The sequence below is a fragment of the Ctenocephalides felis genome, unplaced genomic scaffold (genome assembly GCF_003426905.1).
Source record: "Ctenocephalides felis isolate EL2017-DRISC unplaced genomic scaffold, ASM342690v1 CF-g0.4_SCAFFOLD_03572, whole genome shotgun sequence".
NCBI lineage: Eukaryota > Metazoa > Arthropoda > Insecta > Siphonaptera > Pulicidae > Ctenocephalides > Ctenocephalides felis.
In genome coordinates, this window is record NW_020539726.1 from 2,110,229 (window position 1) to 2,133,375 (window position 23,147).

At 30.3% G+C, this 23,147-nt stretch overlaps 1 protein-coding gene across 1 annotated transcript; it reads right to left on the bottom strand.

The window, feature by feature from the left end:
• Positions 1 to 17,925: 17,925 nt before the first annotated feature.
• LOC113387892 lies at positions 17,926 to 18,318 on the bottom strand. The gene has a single exon (XM_026625282.1). The coding sequence runs from the start codon at positions 18,316 to 18,318 to the stop codon at positions 17,926 to 17,928; it is 393 nt and encodes a 130-aa protein (XP_026481067.1).
• Between the last annotated feature and the right edge of the window lie 4,829 nt (positions 18,319 to 23,147).

The window sequence follows — 23,147 nt, forward strand, 5'->3', positions numbered from 1 at the left end:
GTGCTTAACGGGATGGAAGTTTTACCAGACCCAAATGTGACAATGAATTACCAGTTCAAGCGGTTCAAATACAAACCTCGAAGTGATAAAAAATATTTCAGGCACAATCACTTCTTCAACTTCTGCTGAATATAATTATTCTAGCGATCCAAATGAAAATAACGGCTTGACCACAGTTTGGTCAAGACAAAAGCACCATAACGACAATTTTACAAATCCTAATAACAAATTCTCTAACCAGTACTGGTTAAGTCCGACTCCAATAAATAATTACTATGGCGTATTGAATACACTACCTACGGATCCAAAACCGAATTTATCACCTCCAACTCGACCAGTTTATAAACCGCCTCCTATATTTGTTCATGGATAAAACCACTTTCGACCTTACTTAATGAGCATTCTAAAGACCTATATCATTTAAAAATTGTGGGTAATAAACAAGTTTGCGTCCAAATGTTTGACTCTACAAATTACAACAAAATAATTAAACACCTCAAAGAGAGTAGCACTTTATTCTATTCTTATCAAGACAAAAATAATCGAACTTACAAAGAAGTCATAAGAAATCTTCACCATAGTACCGGCATAGACAAACTAATTAAAGAAATCACCACACATAAACATAATGTAGTCAATTTATTTAACATTAAACATGATATCACTAAAGCTCTACTCTATCTCTTCTTACTCGAACTTGAACAACGTGATAATAACAAAGACATATTTAATATTTAGTACCTCAATAGAATTAAAGTAGTTATAGAGTCTGAAAAGCTAATAAAAGAGATGCCAATGCTCCAGATGCCAACAACATGGCCACACAAGATATTACTGTAATCATACAACACGTTGCATTAAATGCGCCGACAAGCATCTTTTACGTGACTGCCTCTGGAGGGATTCCATAAACACAAAGTTGTATGCGTCAATTGTGGAGAAAATCATACAGCAAACTATGAAGGATGTAAAGTATATAAGAAATAATTTCCCGAAAATATCCGCCTCTAAGACCGAGAATTATTCTATCGACGCGCTTGAATAATAATAATTTGACACAACCCAACATCTCTTATGCACAAATGACTCGCTCCAACGAAGAATCTCAAGATACACAACCGGAAAGTACCCACAATGCTATACTACCAGAAAGCGATATCTCTGAACTAAAAAATATGGTGAAATCCCTTGTTGACCAAATGAGCACTATGCTTAATATACTAACATCCTTGGTAACTAAGATCCATCCATGAATCACTTAATTAAAATAGCTGTGTGGAACGCTAATGGGTTGGGAAATCATACCCAGAAGTCGTCAGTTTCTTTAATCTCCAAAAATTTGATATTTTATTAGTCTCGGTAATTCACTTTACATCGAAAAGTTTTTTCAAAATTTCTTTCTACAGCTTTTACTTAACAAATCATCCTGATGGAACAGCCCATGGAGGTAGTGCTATACTAATAAGATCATCCATTAAACAGTACATGGCTCAATCATACGCTAAGAAGTTCCTATAAGCTACTGATATCGTAATATATATTTCTATTGCTGCGCTAACAATAAGTGCTTTGTACTGTACGCTTAAACATGTAGTTTCATCCCAAAAATTTAACGAGTACTTTAAAACATTAGGACCAAAATTTCTAACCGGAGGGGACTTTAACGCCAAACATCGCTCATAAGGTTCAAGACTAAATAATCCAAGAGGTAATCAAATGTACGACGCCATTACTGTTTATAGACTACAACAGATATCTACATGTGAACCAACATACTGGCCGACTGATCCATCGGAACACCCAGATCTCCTGGACTTCTGATTATTCAAAGAGCTCTCAGCTGAGAACCTTAAAGCAGAATCGTCTCTTGACCTATCTTCTGATTATAGTCCGATTATTATTACATTCAGCACAAAGTTCAAATTGCACTCTAAAAACCCTTCTATAACTAATAAAAGAACAAACTGGGAACAATAATATAATTATATTGATGACCATCTACATTGCAATATATTGTTAAAAAGCAAAGATCACATTGCCAATTAATAGCCGATAAGAGAAAACTGCGTAGAAGATGGCATATCACTCACTTTCCTGGCGACAAAAAAAGGTATACAAAGTTACTAGAGAACTCAAACAATATTTGTTTGAACTAAAAATTGAACACATAAAGTCATACTTCAGTAATATGTCTATAGATGATCATTCTATCTGGAAAATTACAAAAAATATGACAAGAAATATGAAGAGACCAATTACTTAGTCTCTCCTACCAATAAGAATGATGGTTTGTGGGCCAGATCAGCGCAAAAAAAGTGGTCACTTTTGCTAATCACTTAGAAAAATTTTTTACGCGTTTTCCATGCATCGTTTCAAATGACCAATTTATTCTTGACTACTTTAACGATGGCAACAGTACAGATAAACCCATACCAAAAATCAAATTTAGCAAAGTATGTGAAGAAATAAAAAACACTAAGTCTGGAAAATCCCCTGGCCACGATTGTATCACTTCTATATTATTGAAACACCTACCTAATAAAGGGTTCAGGTATATAACAATTTTGTTCAATAGTATAATCCGTCTAAACTATTATCCATCTCAATGGAAAGTGGCTAAAATAATATTAATCCTAAAGCCAGGAAAAAAACATATTGACGCAGCTTTCTACAGACCAATTAGTCTTTTATCATGCCTCTCAAATGTCTTTAAAAAGATCATTCATAAAAGAATTAGCCATATACTAGAGGAGGTAAATTTTCTGCCGAAACATCCATTTGGATTCCAGAGAAAACACTCTATCATGGAACAAGTACACGGAGTCGCTGATTTCATATATAATGCCTTCCTCCACAAAAAATATTGTTCAGCAGTGTTTTTGGATATTAGTCAAGCATTTGACAAAGTCTGGCATCAAGGCCTATTTTACAACTGAAGACGGTATTGCCATATAATTACTACCTCCTGATAGAAGAATATTTGACAGAATGAAAGTTTATTGTCAACTATTATGACGAGACTTCCAGCATCAGAAATATTTCCTCTGGAGTACCACAGGGTAGCGTCTTGGGACCACTGCTGTACATCATTTTCACCGCAGATATACCAGTAAATCCAAATACAATGATTGTTGCCGATGATATGGTTATTTTAGCCTAACACGATGACCATATACTCGGATATACAGTTTTACAGCGGCATATCAACCAGCTAGAAAATTGGCTAAATACCTGGAGAATAAAAGTTAACACCACTAAATCTAGATCGCAAGTTTTCATTGAAAACAAAGTACTAATTTACAAAACTATTATCAAACCAATTTGGACTCACGGCTTATAACTCTGGGGTGCGGCCAGTAAGTCAAATATTACAAATTTGCAGAAATTTCAGAAAGAAATTTTAAAACAGATTGCAAACGCCCCAAATTATGTTCCTACCTGGCCGTTACATCGAGATCTGCGTATACCAATCACTGAGGAAGAGATGTACCAGTATCAAATACAAGTACCGACTAACACATCATCCCAACCAATTGGCGAATGACCTGCTTAAACCAGTTCCACCTAAACGACTCAAGAAACAAACTTGCAATGAAATACTACATAATATTTATTAATTGAATATATATATATATATATATATATATATATATATATATATATATATGTATGTATTAAATGAATATTTTATAATTAATAATTAAGATATTGTAATTAGAAGGAGCTATCAGTGGATAGTTATCCTTCTCACGCCATTTCCCATAATTGTCAAAAATTTTAGCCTAATGTAATTGTATAGATTGCTATGATAAATAAACAAACAAAAAAAATATTTTGCGGCGCTCGTACGCTAAAACTTTTAATTTTACAAAATAAAACATAAATTATGGATAGTTTAATATATTATATAACAACTTTGATTGTAAAAAGATTCAAAAAAGAGATGTTGTTAAAAACCTGTTTCTAGACGCTATTTTGCCAATATGGCAGCGCGATCAGCAAAGATATGAAGATTTTCAAAATTTGAATATCATACCGAAAGATGATTAACAGTAATATATTCTGCAAAATTAACGTATAAAATGATGCTTACTCAATCTTGGTGAAAAATTTGATCTGTGCAAATCTCTTTTAAACGTGGAAAATATCTTCTTTAATTTGTTTTTATGGAATGACTAGCTTCTTCTTATAGTATGATTTGTTTGTAATGATATCATTGACTGTATGATATTATCACCAGTTCTACAACAATATCTAGTATCATAGAGCTAGAAATGGTTTTCATAATGGAGAATAGAGACCAATGGTATAAAATAAATGATTAATATATTTACATCATGCACTAAAATAAGATTAAGATTATAGTACACGAAATGCTAAAAATGTAATAAATAAAATTTAGTATGAATATAATAAAATATTAAAAAGAAATTATAACTAAGCACGTATGAAGGTTTGACCAATAATAAATTTCTACAATGCAATGAATGAGAATGCACTCTGTTCATATTCAGTTACGAGATACTACCAATAATAATAATATACAAAGTAATACAGACCACTTATAGTGCGTAATAGTAATACTCACAATCAGACCAATTCCTGAGGCAGCACGTGGTGATTTGGGCCCTAATTTGGGTTTAATTCATACAGACTCATGAGAAACTGTAAATAAGTATTCAAATAAATATCAAATAATATAATAAAGGAATTGTTAGAATTCATCGTTAATGTTTGATTAACAGTAATATTAATTTCTTCAATAGAGTCTAAGACGTTTCAAATAAAATATTCCGAATGATATTCAAAATCAATTTCTAACTAGCGGTGCATGGCATTGTGCTTTGGCAAATTGGTGGAACTTAGCCCATACAGTAGTTAAACACTCGCAAAATAAAAATAATCAATTATTAATTGAAATTTATCAATGAGTTATTACATTTGTTTCGAATTATTTTAAAATTATTGTTATAAATACTGTAAATTTCATTGTCTTATTTTATATATCTAATATGATATAAGTGCTTATATTAGGGCCACGACCGTTATTTGTGTCTCTGTTTATCTACAAAAACAAAAACAAAACTAGTTGGTATTAAAATTTTGCCTTAAGGCAAGTTACATGATCTTCCCGATATGTGTGAATAATCGACTTAATCAATATAAAATTAATTAAAAAATAATTTAATTTATGAGTGATTAAAAGAATTCCGAGTGCATTTATTACACATAATTGAAAACGAACGAACACTTAACGTAGAGTAATTTCTAAAAGCAAATCTTTAAAAATCAATAATTTATATAATTGAACCAGTTTTCGTAGGTCTTTAATGGTTTAGTATGTTCATTAAGACTAATTAAATCGTCTAATTTTAATTTTAATAAACGTCAAAAAAACTACTCATTTTCTCAAACTTTGACGATGATTTTTAAAATTAAACTACTTGTCGTAAGGCCTTAATATTTCAGTAAGTTCTATAAGACAATGATATATTTTAAGACAAAAAAAGTTCCATAAAAATTAGCTTAATTTTTTTTGTAATTGTCAAGTCATCAACAAAACGGCTCCGTGGATTTTCACCTAAAACTAATCAGTATCATTCGAACAGTTTTTGACATTTTAGAATCGATTTGGTAGTATGAGTTAAAATGTGTACGAAAAGTTCAACACTTTTTCCAAATTACAAAGAAACGGCTCGGCAGATCATCGTATAAAACTGACAAGCGATAATCCTCATCGAAATACATCAACTGGCTTTTAAATTTCTAATATCGGTTCAGGCGTTTAATTTTGACAAATTCCAACAAAACGATACTAATTTTTGAAAACATTGGCGAATTTTTTAAATTAAACGTCTTGTCATAGGGCCTAGGGTTTTTTAATTTTCAAAATCGATACAGAATTGCGGGCTAAAACGTGGACGAATTTTTTTTCACTTTTCTGCTATTTACAGAGTAACAGCTTAGCTGTTCGTCGCGCATTGATAAACGCTAGTCCTCATCGAGATACATCAAACTGCTTTTAAATTTTTAAAATCGGTCCAGCCGTTTTTGAAAAAACGTCGATTTACGGCCAAAAATCTGTTTACACATACACACACACATACTTTTTTCAAATTTGGTCTCATTCGATTCAGAATGGCTTGAAACGTCGAGAAATCATAAACTTCTCCTTCGAAAAGTTAATGAGCACACACTACTGACCCAAGCAATATGCTTTTTGAATTACTCTAATCGGATGCGCCGTTTTCTCAAAAATAGCTCTTCCAAGCACTTTTTGCTCCGTTTCTACGAAACCGCTGGGTCTACCATTGCCAAAAACTAATCAGCACATCTTGGCAATGAAAATCTGAGATTATTCAAGATCGGTATCCAAAATACGCACACCCGCACACATACATATACACATACTAAAGTATGCCAAAATTTAGAAACCTCTGAAACGTCAAGATATGCAAAAATCTTTATTTCAGATTGCGATTACTTGAATTCGTGAAAATGAACAAACATATGATTTGGCGATATTATATATATATTATATATAAATATATATATATATATATATATATTTATATATAAAAATATATTACTTTAAATGTGTAGAAAAATCGAAATTCTCAGTGTTTTTTCATGTTCTTTTATGGCGGAAAATCCCAATGCGGCAGTAAACACTGCACCTATATGGATGTCTGCCAGCAAGATTTCCTTTTTTCTTGATTAAGCGTGTTTATACGTCAATAAAATTCATAGCCGTTAAATAAAAAGGTTTTATTATTCATAGGAAATACCTATGAACAATATGCCTATATTTTGTATTTCATTTTCATACCCTTAATACTATTATTTTTTGTTCGTGTCCCTTTATACGCAAATATAATACACATATAATACATATGTGAGGTAAATAAACAAGTAGCATTTTCTTTTCTATATGAATATAATATATGTAATGTGAATCGTTTATATTTTTAACTTCCCATAGGGTAAGTTATAGTAATCGGAAAAAAATCGCACACACACGCATACATCCATTTATTTCTAAGGTATGCCAAAATGTTCAAAAACCTTTGAAACGAAAGATATATAAAAATTTTCATTTTCAATTTATTTGCTATTACGGGAAGTTAAAAAAAAACATTTTTTGCCAAAATTTTTTTTTCCAAAAATTCAATTTTTTTTCAAAGATTTAAAATTTCTCAAAATCTAATTACTTCAATGTTTAAAAAAAAATTTAAAAAAAAAATCGACCCAATGCCTGCGTTGAAAATTAGACATTCTTATACTACTTTACCTCGTTGTTGATGTTTACTATGTGAAATACGTTGGTTAAATTAGTTTAACGAATTTTTTCTACATAATGTGAAAAATCCAATTCATCTGTTGAATATAAATTTTGACGTTTACTGCTTTACCTTGTATACTATACATAAATTTTCTTGTTGGTGTATTCTACAAAGACTAGGTTTGAAAGTTAATTTATAAAAATTACTTAATTTAGTTTAATTTATAAATTAGTTTAATTTATGAAATATTGTAATTATAAAAGTAATAAAACATTCCAGAAACCCTAAACCAGATATGCAATATTTATTATAGGTTAAAAGGTCTGCGGGTAAAAAGGTCCACCACCAATATCCCAAAAACCAGCAAAGTTAAGAAATGTTTAACAACAATATTTGCAAGATATTGTATAACTTGTATCGCATTGATTGTATAACTAGCCATCACCTTGATTCTTACGACTTTGGTATCGGAAGAAAAGCGGCAACGTTTGAAAATCCATAGCAAAAGTTTTTTCGTTCGTTGCTAGTTTTTTTGGTGGTGAGCACTGTTACTTAGCTTACGAAACCTTAATATAATTTTTAAATATTCTTTATTTAATTGTTATATCAAATGTATTGTTAAGTTCAATAGTTTTTTATATAACTTCTACTTACACCTGGATGGTGTAAAAAGGACCAACTGAACCTTTACTCTGGCATAGATGTAAACAATGAAATATAGCAAATAAAAAAGTCAAAAAAGTTAATAGAATCAATTTAACAAAAGATAAATTAAATTATTAGTTATTCCCATTCTGCTGATGAATATTTCTGACAAAAAGAAGATGAAGGTTATTTATTGTAGTGTTATTTTCTTAATTGAATAAGATATTAGGCCCATTTGCTGAATGACCGTCCCAATATACCCCGCCTATGGGGTAAAATAAACAGGTTACAAATTAAAAAAAACGCATAAAACACATTTTTACAATGATGAATTAGCTGGAATTTTTACTGAACATAGCCAGAAAGTTGTTTGTTTGATATGTGGTATTTCTTGTGATATAGTTGGTTTGGTTTTCACAATATAATTGCTCAATGTCTAATTGGATCTTTGGTTCTCGCCCTACCATATATCATATAGGGGAAAGTCCCGTAACGCCGGACGGCACCTATAGCCGGACACTCTATTTAACACGTATTATTTAAGAGAGTAAAAATCTTTTTATTTCAAAATACAAGTGAAAGGGGCGCGGGAGCACACGGGTGCAGGATCTTGTGCCAAGACTCACCTGTGACGCACACGGCCACGGCGGGAGCAACCCTTTGTTTTATTAGGCGCAAAAACACTGCGTCACTTAAATATCAATGGAAGTAATTCTAGTGTATTAATGCATTTATATTTTAGTAGTACGCGGCATACATCATGACGTCATAGTTCATTTATGTTTTTATTTTTGTATTACTGTTTTTATTTTAACTTTTTTCATTTTATATTCAATTCATTGCATTTTATTTTTGTATTTTTTTTTTTGCTCATATCAATTTTGTAAATAAGACATTAAAGTCTTGATTAACAAAAATCAATTGTAACAAAAAAAAATATTTTAGTGGCATTCAAAAATAAAAGTAGTACTTGATTGTTATCCGTAAAATGGTAGAATATTATTAGATATTTTAAACAATTTTAGTAGGAACTACCAAATGAATTGTCCACCACAATAGTAGGAACCACCAAATGAATAATTGTCTGTGCCTTAGCACCGGACACTAAGTCGTCCTTTAGCGCCGGAAGTAAACATATTGATATTTCTTGTGAGAATTGACGTAATTTATTCTAGTTATTTAATTTTGTTCTGTATGAGTGCTAACGGTCACTGCATACCCCCATTTTTTGTATTTCCTGGTCAAAGAATGAAAATCTTATGATGAAAGCTCCAGCTGAGAGCTTCGGTGTGGCCCAGCTAAAAGGGTGGATAATTAGTGATTTTTTTGCAATATCTAAGAATATTTGTCAGAGACAAATGTGCAGACATTCCAGAGTGTGGAGATGGCTACATATGTGATCAACGCAGGTTATTTTGAAATGTCTGGTACTAGGTGCCACTGTTTAAAATCATATTTTTTGATACCAAAGTTTGATTGATAGTATTAATTATTGTTTAACAAAGATTGCGTTTTTGTTAATTTAGTTTGATTTCTAACTTTGTTATCTAACATAAATCATTATTTAATAAACATTTCGTAAAATATTTTTTGATTGATTTATAAATAACCTTACGTTACGTTAGATGTCCGGCACTCGAGGACTTCCCCTTATGATATTTTAATATATATCTTGTTTCTTATATATAAAAATGAATCGCAAAATGTGTTGGTAAGCGCATAACTCAACAACGCATGGACCAATTTGGTCAATTCTTTTTTTTAAATGTTCATTGAAGTCCAAGGATGGTTCTTACGGCGAGAAAAAATCGAATAATTGCCGGAAAAACCCTAAAAACAGTCCGTTTCTTTTTCACATGCAAACGTTTTCTAACTAAAACGTAGAGAATGACTTTGAGCGCTAAAATTCTTTTGTAATGATGTATGAAAGGATAATTCTTCTAAACGATTATTCGAATTTTGATAAATCTTTCTGAATTTTGTTATGGAAATTTTTTTAGGATTTTTTGAATTATAGAAATATAATGGAAAAATTATAAAAAGGCGCTTATCATTCATTGACATTAAAAATATTTGAGGCATTGTTTGGCATTGAAAAGACTGTCATTCGCCATTACCTTTAAAACAAGTTCTGATAAAGTCAGAATTAAAAGAGTTGTAATATAATTAATGCGAGGGGTAGTGACGGAGTGCAAATTGTTTTCACTTCTGAACTTAAAATTAAGATTAGCATATTTCTAAAATATCAAGTAAATTGGAGCACAGTATAAAAATTCACAGGGCACACGCTTTTTCCTCTCTATTTACTGCAATAATGTTGTTGATTGTAGGTTGAATAGAGCACATGCGAACAGGATTTGACAAATTAATTTACTTCAAATATGAACTTAAGTAATAATGTATATTGAATTATTAGTGAGAAAAATGTAATTTAGATAATAAAATTACTAAAAGCCGGTTAAAATATGGTACGATATTATAAAAATTATAGGCAACATTATTGAAGCAATTATTTTGGGTAGAAAAATCCAAGGTGATATTGTACCTTTACCGCGAATGCTATATATTAATTCTTTCTGAATTTGTTATACCTTTTAAAAGACTTCAATATCCAACATGTGTAGATTATGCTATGACAATAAATCACAAGGGCAGACGATGATTTTTTGTGTGATACATTTGGAAAATCAATAATTTAGTCGTGAATGAACAAAAAATCATTCATTTATACATCCACACCTACAGGTATGACTAAAAAATTGTATAACTCTTGACATTGAAATAAATTAGGCTATTGGAAATAAATTTGTACTATAAATTGCAGTGTTTAATTTTTAATATACATTTTTATTAAACATATTTTAATATTTGTTAAAGGGATAATTAAAGTGTGACCAATGATGACAGAAAAATAAAGAAATATTATAAAGAAATTGAAGATTGAATAGATATTTTAATTATAATAAATATTATATTGTAGTATAATGAAATAGACAAATGATATGTATATATAAAATAAGAAAATTGTTTCATAATCTCTCATACCAGATACCCCTGTCTGACTGAGATATGAAAATAATATATAAATAAATAAAATAAAAAAATAAATAAATAAAAAAAAACTGTGGGAATTGAGAGTCATCAAAATCTCTCATATATTGGCGTAAATAGTAATTCAAAAAACAATAATTATTATTTTCAACATTAAAAAAGTAAATATTAGCATAGGATAATAAAACATGTAGATGTGGCTACAGGACAACGTCTGTCAGGTCATCTAGTATAATATATAATATATAACCTATCATAGACATATTTCATGAATAATTTTATAGTATGTATAATATTTAAATTTATAAAGCTATTAGCTACAATGAAGTAATACATATAACTTAATTATTAATAATTTTTTATCGGGATTCAATCATTTAAAAAGCACAAAATGTATTTGCAAATAATTTGTATTTGTTTTGCAATTAATAATAACTGATGACTGTACAAGCATTGGTAATTATTTGCGTTGATAAGTACACATGTGTAAAGCGCCAACGGTCTGGCGCGCGTCAAGTCGACAGCCGCAGCCGTACAATCTCTGTATCTCTGTATCGAGCACGGCAAGATAATAATGAACGACGGCAACCTGAAGTCGAAACGATACAGGCATGAGATAGTCTTGGATGGATTCGTCGTGGTTTGAGACTAGAATACTCATAGACTGCGGCTAGACATCTATAATTGCTCTGTACACAAAGAATGACAGACAAATCCACGGCGAGTTCGAAGTAAATTAGTAAATCAGGTCCAGACTCCATGTATTTGAAATTGAAATACCTACATGAATTGTAACAGTTTTTAATCGTTTTCTGAACTAGTGGTGCATGGCATTGTGCCAATTGCTGGAACTTTCCGTAACAGAATTAAATATTCGAGGAAAAAATCAGTAATCAATAAATATTGATCGACAATTAATGACAATTGTTTTAAACATTTTCAAATAGATAATTATAATCACTATATATATTATCGCTCATAAAATATACAGTGACGCTCAAAATACTTGAGATAGTTTTCATTTGCAAGAGGTGCCAAATAAATCGGATGATATATTCCTTACGATTAGAATAACGCATTTGGAATATGTACATTTTCAATCTGCATTGTAAATTTAAAATCCATATATAAAGTATAAAACTTTGTATATTTTTGAAAATTTTGAAAAATAATTTTTCTGAAAATTTTGAAATTAGCTTGAACCGTATAAGTAAACTTTAAAAATTAACGGGAAAAATTAACAATCTTGTAAATGAACCCAACAAAATTTAAACAAAATTAGTACGCATTTTTAAAAATTTTATCAAATATCTGACAATTTGATGTGCATATGTCCAATGATCATTTTTAACTGCTTAATATCAATTTAATTTTTACTTTCACCTCTGTATCTCCAAAACCGCTAGACTTTCCTTACCAAAAACTTCATCAATTCTTCATTTCATTCATACAAGTAAAATGTTTCTTGAGTCTCTCCACCAAATCAGCACATATTCTTATCGGAATCTAATGTTTTTTGAAACATGCATATCGATTGATTCGTGCGCTTGAAATCGTGGACGAAAAATTGTATCCAAACATACATGCATGCACACACATACACACACATATATATTCATTTTTTCTAAACGAATTCATTTTTCAAAATGGTCAGAAACCTTCAAAACGTGAAGATATGTTAATTTCAATTTAATTTGTCAATTTTCGATTTTTTTTTTGCGATTATTATAACTTACCTTACGAGAAGTTAATTAGTGGTGCACGGCAACTTCACTTGAGGCAAATTACTGGAACTTTCCGCATCAAAAATAGGAAACACTCAAGTACCTCAAGAAGACCATGTGAAATATGTCGGCATATACCTAGAGAGAAAACTTAATTGGCGAACTCATATAAAAAACAAGCAACAGCATGAGATAAAAAACAAAAGGCTTTACTGGTTATTAGGGGCTAAACCCAAACTAAGCTCATACAATAAGCTACTTTTATATAAATCTTTATTTAAGCTAATTTGGTGCTATGGTATACAATTGTGGGGCAGTGCGCATAAGACTAGGAGCATTGCCTTAGGAGCACCAAAATATGTTCCCAACGGGTTGATTCATGTCGACACGAATACACCTACCATAAATGAAGTAATAACAAAAACAGCACATAAGTATAGAAAGAAGCTCATGCAAATTCATTAGAAAACTCCTTGATAACAGAGAATTATCCAAGAAGGTTGAAAAGAAAAACGCCACTGGATTTAGGTCATCAACTCCCCTGATAAAAAATTGAAATAACTTAGTCATTATTTATAAGAAATTATTTTATAAGTAAATAGTTAAAATTATATAATTATCAGTAAAATATTCTGAATATTACATCGAATGAGAAAACTACTATTGAGTTCTTTTTCCAACATGCCCCTTTAGTATACAAGGTCCCTTTACGGCCAGCAATTGTAAATTCCGCAAATTTATTAAATGTCCTTAACTTGGCAGTTCTAAATAAAAGAGAGAATAAAAAAAATGCAGCGTCGCAGTAACCCATAGAAAGGTAAACAAAAACTGTACTTAAAATTTCTATAGAATATCTGATAATTTGATGTGCATATGTCTAGTAATTATACAAACACACGCATACATGCATTCTCTAAGATGTGCCAAAATATTCAGAAACCTTTGAAACGTAATAATATTTTCGATTTTTTTGCGATTACTAAGACTTACCTTACGGGAAGTTAAAAATGAGGCAGTGTCAAAACATTATTATAATGTTGCTGTTTCATTGCAAAATGCTACATAGGCCACATAAAATCATCAGATTTTTCTTACCAATATTTAAAATTAAAGTATGTGTTGAATATATGTATTGAATTATTCAATATTTTCAAATGCTTTAGATTTTAATACCTTTCATGAATAAACCAATTTCGTTTTGAAAAATTGATAATTCACACAATTATTCCTCTGCTTTATATATCTTATATTTTGAGGGGGATCCAAATTTAGATTTTTTTAAAAAAAGTTTTTTTTTAAAAAATTACAACAATTTGCATTAAAAGCCAATGAGTAATTTGAATTATCTGTTTATAAATGCTAGGCATTTATTTTATTACATGATATTACAGCGACTTATATGGTTTATTATATTAGTGTATTTATTATTAAAACTGTATTTATTTTTAATATAAATGTGAAACTTGATAGCTTTATTTAGCAGAATATCAAATAATAAGCCAATGTGGGGGGATGCATATGTGCTTATGTATACATTCCTATATCAATACCCTTTATTAATATACACAACTTTAATTACGCCTCCATATATTGTATCTAATAAGATATAATCTAGTCGGCAATCTAATTTTGGACATCTAAATTGCTAAGATTTTGCTATTCTTAGCAAGTTTCGAATAGTATTATGATCATAATATAATATGACATATATCGTACTCTAATTGATCAATTGTTATTAGTTATTATGTGAATAAATGTTATACTAACAAGCAATTAATGTTAACCTTAAACAATATGTAGAGTTTTGCCGTTTTGCAGTTTAAGTTTGTGATACCAATTTCTTCACTAATAATGAAGTAATTTATAATACCTAAATAACACTGATTTTACTAATAATTTCGCTACACGTACCAAATTCTATGTAATTTTAATTCAATTAGTCAAAATGTATTTGAATATATTTAGATTCAGCGCATAGCTGAACAGAGCAAATAAAAACTTTTTCATAATTAATAAAATCGTTTTAAATCAATATTAAGGTTCAAAATAATAAAAATGGTTAATTATTAGAATTACCCAGTTCACAAACAAATATCACTATAAAAATCGGAATTACCTGTGAGTTGAATGTAATTACATTTCAGAAGGTGCGTGTGGATGTAATAAAAAATACGCCAGATGTTCGATCTCAAAGAAAATTATTTTTACGAGGCAGTTTGTTGCTGAACAGAAATTGTTTATCATGTTTGAGAAAGTGGTGCATAAATTGTATTCATTTAATGGAAAAGTTAATCATTACTATCTTTGATAAAATTAGATTAATTGTAATATTTACGTTCAACGTGATATGTCTAATAACTTGTATTTAAAGGTTTTTCAATTCAATTCAATACATTTGTAATGATATAATTTAATATCTTAAAACTTTTGTTTCAATATTTTAAGTGAATAGTAATAGACCTATATTCTTAAAGACATCTAAGAATTTAAATTAAATTTAAATGCACACGATGGATCACAATAATAAAGAATTATGGTTCTCACTATCTTTTTTAATAAAACAATATTTTCTATATAAAAGTTTTGCTAAACAAAATGTTTGTTGTAAATCTTAATATTATACATAATTTCCAAAATAAAACGTAGGATAGGGTGGGCAACAAAGGTCCAATTTGAATTTCAGTGATTACTTTCTAAATCAAATGAACTACATCACAACGCATAGCACATATCAATCAAGTATCGTACCATGTTCAGTAAAATTCACAGTTAATTCCTAATTAAAGAAATATGTTTTATGCTATTTTTTTTTTAAAAAAAGCTTGTCATTTGTTCCTTTTTACCTCAAAGACAAACACTTCTGTTATATTTTTATTTTTAAAATTTTTTTGCGAAATATTAGCTACAATGTGCTACCAATATATAAATTTCATAGGCACATTTTCTGAAAGAAAGAAGTTGAATAATTATAAATATAATTTATTTGTTGTAAAATTGCTTTTTTAACTTTTTTAAATTTTTAATGACTATTTTTATGGTTCACTCCTTTGCCGAGATAAAGGTTTAAATGCTCCTTTTTACTCCATCCACATATAAGGTATTAAAAAGGCTATATGAAAAAGCTGTTGAATTGAATATAAGTTAAAATGAACAATACATCTTATAGAACAAATAAGCAGCCTACACTTAAAAGGTACATTTAGTTGTCGTAAACTAAACCACAGTGCTCCCAATCAAGAAAATTGACAAAAAGAAAATACTTTTGTTATTGATTTTCAAACATGGCCGTTTATCTTCTGTTGATTGATTTGAGGCGATGGCTGATCACAAAGCTTTTTCCCGCTTCTTTCAAATATTCTTGTTAAAAAATTCTTAAATATTACTTGTTTTTGAGATATTGGTGGTGGACCTTTCTACCCACAGACCTTTAAACCCCACTGTACCCTATATTAATTTTACTCTCTTCATATTGATAATGAAGCATTATTACATGAACAAGAAGCGCACATAAGGATATTGTTAAGCTCGCATATGCACCTGCCTTCTTTGTAAGCAGATGTTTGTATCATTAACCCAGCCTGCTGCTGTAATATCCTTTTAAACATCAACTCAGAAAAAAACATTCTATTAATGTGCTCTTTGGTGTATCTGTTTTGTTATTGTTGAAATGAGATCCGCTGCCTCAAGCGTTGTGATTCTTTTTATACGTGTCTTCAACAAAAATATAAAATATTCTGTGAACGCAATGTGACGTTTTTAATAAACTATTGAATGATGGTAGAAGTAATTAATAACTACGCGTAGGGTAAGATAGAAACCTAAGTCAAATAATAAGAAACTAGTGGTGCATGGCATCGTGCCTTAAGGCAAATTGCTGGAACGTAATTAAACATTCAAGGAATGAAAATAATCATCATTTTTAACTTCCCGAAGAAGAAGTTTATGTTTTCATCAAAAAATTCGATTACTAATTTCATGTTTTCTCGACGTTTCAAGCCAATCTCTATCGAATGAGACAAAATTTGGAAAAAGTATGTGTGTTTGTGCGTGTGTGTGAACAGATTTTTTGCCGTAAATTAACGTTTTCTCAAAAACGGCTTGACCGATTTCAAAAATTTAAACACTGCTGCCGGGCCGTTTTCTTGCTATAAAGTTTAAAAAAAAAATTTCGACGATTTTTATGATTTTTTTTGACGGTAGATACCATAGTCTTCTAGATCATACTAAAATATTACCGCCCTACGACAACTCGTTTAGCTTTAAAAATTCGTCAAAGTTTGCAAAAATTGGTATCGTTTTTTTGGCGATTGTCAAAATTAGAACCTTTCATCGACGTTTGCTCAAAAACGCCTGAACCGATTTCAGAAATTTAAAAGAGTTGAGGTTTCATAAGCACAAGGTATCTTTGTATTGATTCTTATCTAATTTTATTGCTTTATATTTCTTTCTCATGAATCAAAAACATTCATGATTGTTTAAGTTTCAAATTAATTAAATTAAAGGATTTTGAAATGCTTATATATTGAAAAATTTATTGTTACAAAAATTTCATTTTTTTCTTGAAACACTAGAAAGACGGACGAATTGTATATACCTACATGGCCTGAACAGTCAAAATGACTGCGTCGTGAAAAGAATAAATAATGCGTTTAGAAATTTGTTTAAAATTAATTTTTATTATTTCATGTACTATTTACATTTATACAAGTTATCTATAAGTGCTAAATATAAAAAAATAGTTCATCTGAAAAAAAAGTTCATTATTTTAACAATTCATGCAAATATAATTTGAGATCATTTTATGAGTACATTTTCCGCAAACATATTTGTTGCAACTTTGACACGTATTATTTGTTTTATTATTATTACAGAGTATTATTTGGCAAAATTTTCTTTTATTACTATTGGTATTTGCATGATGTCCGTGGGTCATCATTTTCCTTTGATTTTTTTTTGTGTTGATGTCGTGTAGTTCGCGGAAAGCTGTTCTGCCAATTCAAACAAAAACTGTTCTCTAAGGATTTGTTTTCTCTGAATTTTTATTCCTGTCGCTTCCTTGTAAAGAATCCAGGCATTTATCGCAGCCAAATCCAAAATATTGAAAAATATTTGCAGGGGTCATCTACGTGAACTGGATTTCACGGTATATTTTCTTTACCTACTTTGATCTGTCATGTCTTGTTTGCTGACCATAAATAAGTCAATTTCAAATTTTTTGCCTCCTAGGCACCACGAGCATATGAAATTCCAATAAATGCACTATTCCGGTTACGATGTTGTCCAATCGTACTCTGTAAAATTTGACTGCCCACTTCTTCTGTGCACTGTTTTATGTGTTTGACAATATAATCATCTATTATCAACGAAAATGCATTGACAAGATTACCTGTAATAATATTCTTTTTTGCATAGCTTGTTGGCCCTTTCACACCCTTGAAAACACAATTAGATGATGACCTTCCTGGAGTACCACCTTCGGCAATTTTGGTCCATACAGGAGGACCATCGACAGCTGTTTCCGTTTCTTGAGTTATTTTATCAGTTTCTGGGTCACTTAGCACCCTCCTGCATACAATGATGGCACTTTCATTTTCATCAATAGTGATCACCTTCATCGCTACCCTCAGAATCAGATGATTCACGTGGAATATAATCCGATTCATCTTCAGATGATTGTGCGCAATTTTCTGCATTTGCTTCTATGTCGGAACACTCTTCACTTATGTTTGTTAGCTTTTGCAATAATTCACTTCTCTTCGACATTTTATTTATAAGTTCTAAAAATCAACTGAACAACGCGTTATACTGAAAGTTACTACGTGAAAAAGACCGGTCTAATGTCAATACTTACCATAATTCGGTTATTTCTATGTAACAAATGCATTATCGCTCATTCGAGATGAATGAACGCGACATAACAATTTGCAATACAATAACAAAGCCGTTTGTTTATGTAAAATTTCTATAGCAGTCAAAATGACTGTGTTCCGTCCATGCAGGCATAACATGTAAGAATATTGAAAATAAAAGTGAGATAAGGCAAATAATACGATTTATCCACGCATTTATATGTTGTATAAAAAGTCACAAAATTTCACGAAGCTGCGACTTCAAATACATAGCTATTTTTATGTTTGAAAATGGAAAACAGTCAAAACGACTGCGTCCGTCTTTCTAGTGTTAAAAATTTTATTTTTTGTTAATTATTTTTTCATGCAACATTTAATTAGAAGTCATATAATATGTCTCTCATTTCATGTGATCTAGGTCTTCAAAGTTTATGTTACGAATTTAGAACTTTTGTTGATTGATTTTTAAGTAACATTCGTTTAGAAGTCGTTTATAATGTCTATCGAGCATATCCAGATTTTTCGAAATAATCCAGATTTTTACATACATTATCGTCTTCTTCTTCCACAAAATAAAAATTCGCCAGTATGTAGAAGAGCCTCATTCACCTTCAACTGATGTACACGATCAGTTCAAGCAACGTCATTGCAGGACTCTTCTTCCCATATCTTTACTGTCTTTTTTCAGAATTTTGTCTTCAACACTCATATTCCGGTCAATATATAGATCAGCATGCAGACGTTCCGTTCTGTGTCAATACTCTTCAATTTCCACCTAAATATGTTCCAGATGGCTCACCGAAGGCTTTTCGATAATAATGAAATAGGTGCAGATGTAGTCGTTGACATGTTGATACCTTTTTAGTGTGATTTTTAGCATTCCGATAGCGTCGTTGCGATCCCGTCTTTTACTGAATTCAAGTCAGAGCTCACTCATAAAAGTGATCCAAAGAAAAGTCCGAATTTTGGCTAAAAGTTTTCCAGTGCAAGAAATTAAACTGATTTCTCTGTTTATCACAAAATATTTTGTTTTACCATTTTCTACTATATATATATATATATATATATATATATATATATATATATATATATATATGTGTGTGTGTGTGTGTGTGTGTGTGAGTAGCTACTCTATGTATCGCCTTTAACTACTAGTTCTTGAGGGCGATACATCAAACAAAAAAGGCAAAGATTTATAAAATAATTTTCAATTCCAAAAGTATCGACATACAAATTGATGTCATCATCAGTATTTTATATCTAAAAATGTGTACACATCACAGAATTTTGCACTAACATTGATTGTCAAGTGACTCTAGCCTCGGGTTCTGTGCCAAAATACTTTAAATTTTCCACAGTTGGTACTTTTTATCCCATCAATTTGCAAGTTTTTATAAAGGTTACATAAAAAAACTCTTGCATATAAATAAAAATAACAATATATCTTACAAAACATTAATTGTTTGCATACGTAAAAGTTATGTTCGGGTATCAATAATACAAGAGCTCAAAATAAAAAAAAAACTACTAATGAGTAAAAGTATTTTTGTTATGAGTATTTATACATTTCCAATTATTTCCTGATAGTGACGTTGTACAAATTAAGGTGATAGCTGGTTACACAACGTTTTCCTTGTAATTTGAAAGAGTATTAAAAATGTACACTTTATTTTTGAGATAATGATGATGGTGGACATTCAAGCCCTGTTCTACCCTATATGAAATATTGTTTGTGCGCATTTCTTCAATGTTTAAATTTTATAAGTTTTAAGTTTCAATTTCAAGCATATTATGTTTTATCAAATGTGAGATTAAAGCTACTAATAAGTAGCGTCGATTAATAATTCATGCAGTATAAATTTCACGTATTTCAATTAGAAGTGTTTTATGACCTAAAAATCGAAACTAGTGGGGTGTATGGCATTGTGCCTTAAGGCAAATTGCTGGAACTTCCCGTACCGTAACGAGATGATCGAGGAATATTAAATGTTTTAAAATAGATTATTATAAATATTGTAACATTGTCTAATATTTATAAGAATTATATAATCAGAATTAAAATAAAAATCTGAATTATTTTGGATATAGAAAAAAAAATTTTTTTGAAAAAAAAAATTTGAAACAAATTTTTTTTTCCAAAATCAATTATTTTGTTAAAACAACCAGAAAGTTTTTTGAATCATTCAAATCGGGCGCTTAGTTTCCTCAAAAACGACAATTTTTTGCACATTTAGCTCTGTATCTCCGAAACCGCTGGACCTACCTTTGCCATAAACTAATCACCACTTCTCCCCGTCATTACAAATTGAAAGCTTATTAGATCATTCAAATCGGATGCTCAGTTCTCTCAAAAACGTAACTGCTGGACCTGCCTTTGCCAAAAACTAATCAGCACATCTCCATATCGATAGGAATCGTATGTTTTTTCAACCATTCAAATCGGTTGATCCGTGCGTCTGAAAACGTAGACGAAAAATTGTAGCCATACATACATACACACACACACACATCCATTTTTTCTGAAGTATGCCAAAATGTTCAGAAACCTTCAAAACGTCGAGAAATGTAAAAATTCTCGATTTCGATTTTTGAACGATTACAATAACTTACCCTACGGGAAGTTAATTAAAATATATTTTGTATACAAATTTTTATATCAAAAGTAAATTGAACACTTGAAATTTTAATTTAGCAAAGTAATATTGCATGATCGCATATATTGAACTGTTCCTAAAAGTATAGTTATTATTACTTCATTATCAACTTCAAGAATTCAGTTACAATAATCCTTTAGTAATATTCTGAATGGAAACTATTCTGTGGCTTCGAACATATATACTAAATTGTTTTCCCTCAATTTATCGTAATAAACATTATCGTTTCATGGTTCGCTGCATATGAAAGCGTTATTTGTGGAAACTTTTCTGACAAAGAAACTGAAGCGGAGGCATTTTGCTATTGCATCGATTTTATTGTCTTCTCGTCTTAGTTTTCCCGTTATTAGAATCTAACAGGCGAACGGAACCGTCAACGGTTGGGGAGACGCGAGGAAGCGGAACGTGGACCGGATATTAAATCATAGGATGCAATAGAGAAGAGCGGACCCCACACGCGACATATTGAACGTGACGCTGTAGTCTTATAAAGTTCAATATAATCCTTAGATACATACACACTTATACACACACTCACACACACACCCACATATACATACAGTAGAATCCGCTTAGTATGACATCGAAGGGAAGCCGAAATCTCGTCATACTAACAGGCGATCATACAAAGCATACTGAAGAAAAACTTTTTAATATGTAAATATGTTACATGTTTCAGTAATTTAAAAGAAAACATATTAAAATTTAATGTAAAATAAAATTGACATAGGGTTGGGCGAGGCACAAAGGTCCAATTTGACTTACAGAAATTATACTGTCTAAACCCAATGAACAACCTTGCAACACATAACACACATCAAATAAGCATCTATCAAACAGAAAAAATTTCACATAATTCCTAATTATATAAATATTATTTTTTTTTTACTATTTTTTTAAAATTTGGTATCTGACCCATTTTACCTCACATACGGGGTAAAATGGGACAACCAGGGGGCAAACAGATGCAATTTCTTCCATTAAATTTTAAAAGGATTTTACGCTACATTATTGAATCAATGCAAAATATTAATTCTGTGGGTACATTTGTTACAAAGATAACACAGTATATTACATTGATTTGCTATTGGTCAGAAATATTCATCAGACGAGCCGGAATAAAAATTTATTTAATTAATCACTTGTAAAATTGCTTTTTTTTAAACTTTAATATTTTATTGCTTACACCTTTATCAAAGTAAAGGTTCTGCTGGTCCTTCTTATACCACTCATGTGCCTCTTATCTTTTGATAGCAAAGTCATAAGAATAAAGGTGATCGCTGGTTATGAATTTATACATTTTTTGCACTCTACTATCAAATATATTTGTTGAAAAAATCTAATTTTATTTGTTTACGAGATACCCGTGGTGGACCATTAATAATTAATCTACCCTGTCCATAAACATACAAATGTGATTTTTTAATGTAAGTAATCAGTAATTTTTGATTGATTTCTCTACATAATTTTATTTTAAAAGCAGTCCCTAGTGCTATTGTGCGCAAAAGACATAGCAATAGGGAACGGGCAATTTTTCAATTTCAATTCAAAGACTATATATTTCAGTATATAAAAGTATGTACATTGCATTTTATAACATGGGTTTTTTACCCGAAGGTATTGTATCCTTCATTGGATTTGATTTTACAAACAATAATTAATTCAAAATATATAAATAAATTAATATTTGTGTGACAAAAAAAGAGGAATGAAAATTTATCCCCAAAAAAAAAAAATCACATAGCACTATTTATAATAACACATAATAACACAAAAAGAAGAAAAACATAATAAAAATTTATTCATTCTAAGGGAGAAAATTTGTATCGAGCCAATTTACGTTTACTGCTATGGGTCGATCAGTATATATTTTGGCATGGCGTGATTGCCATACCAAATATCGTCTCTTGTGTATTGGCCGAGGCCCGCGATGTTAATATT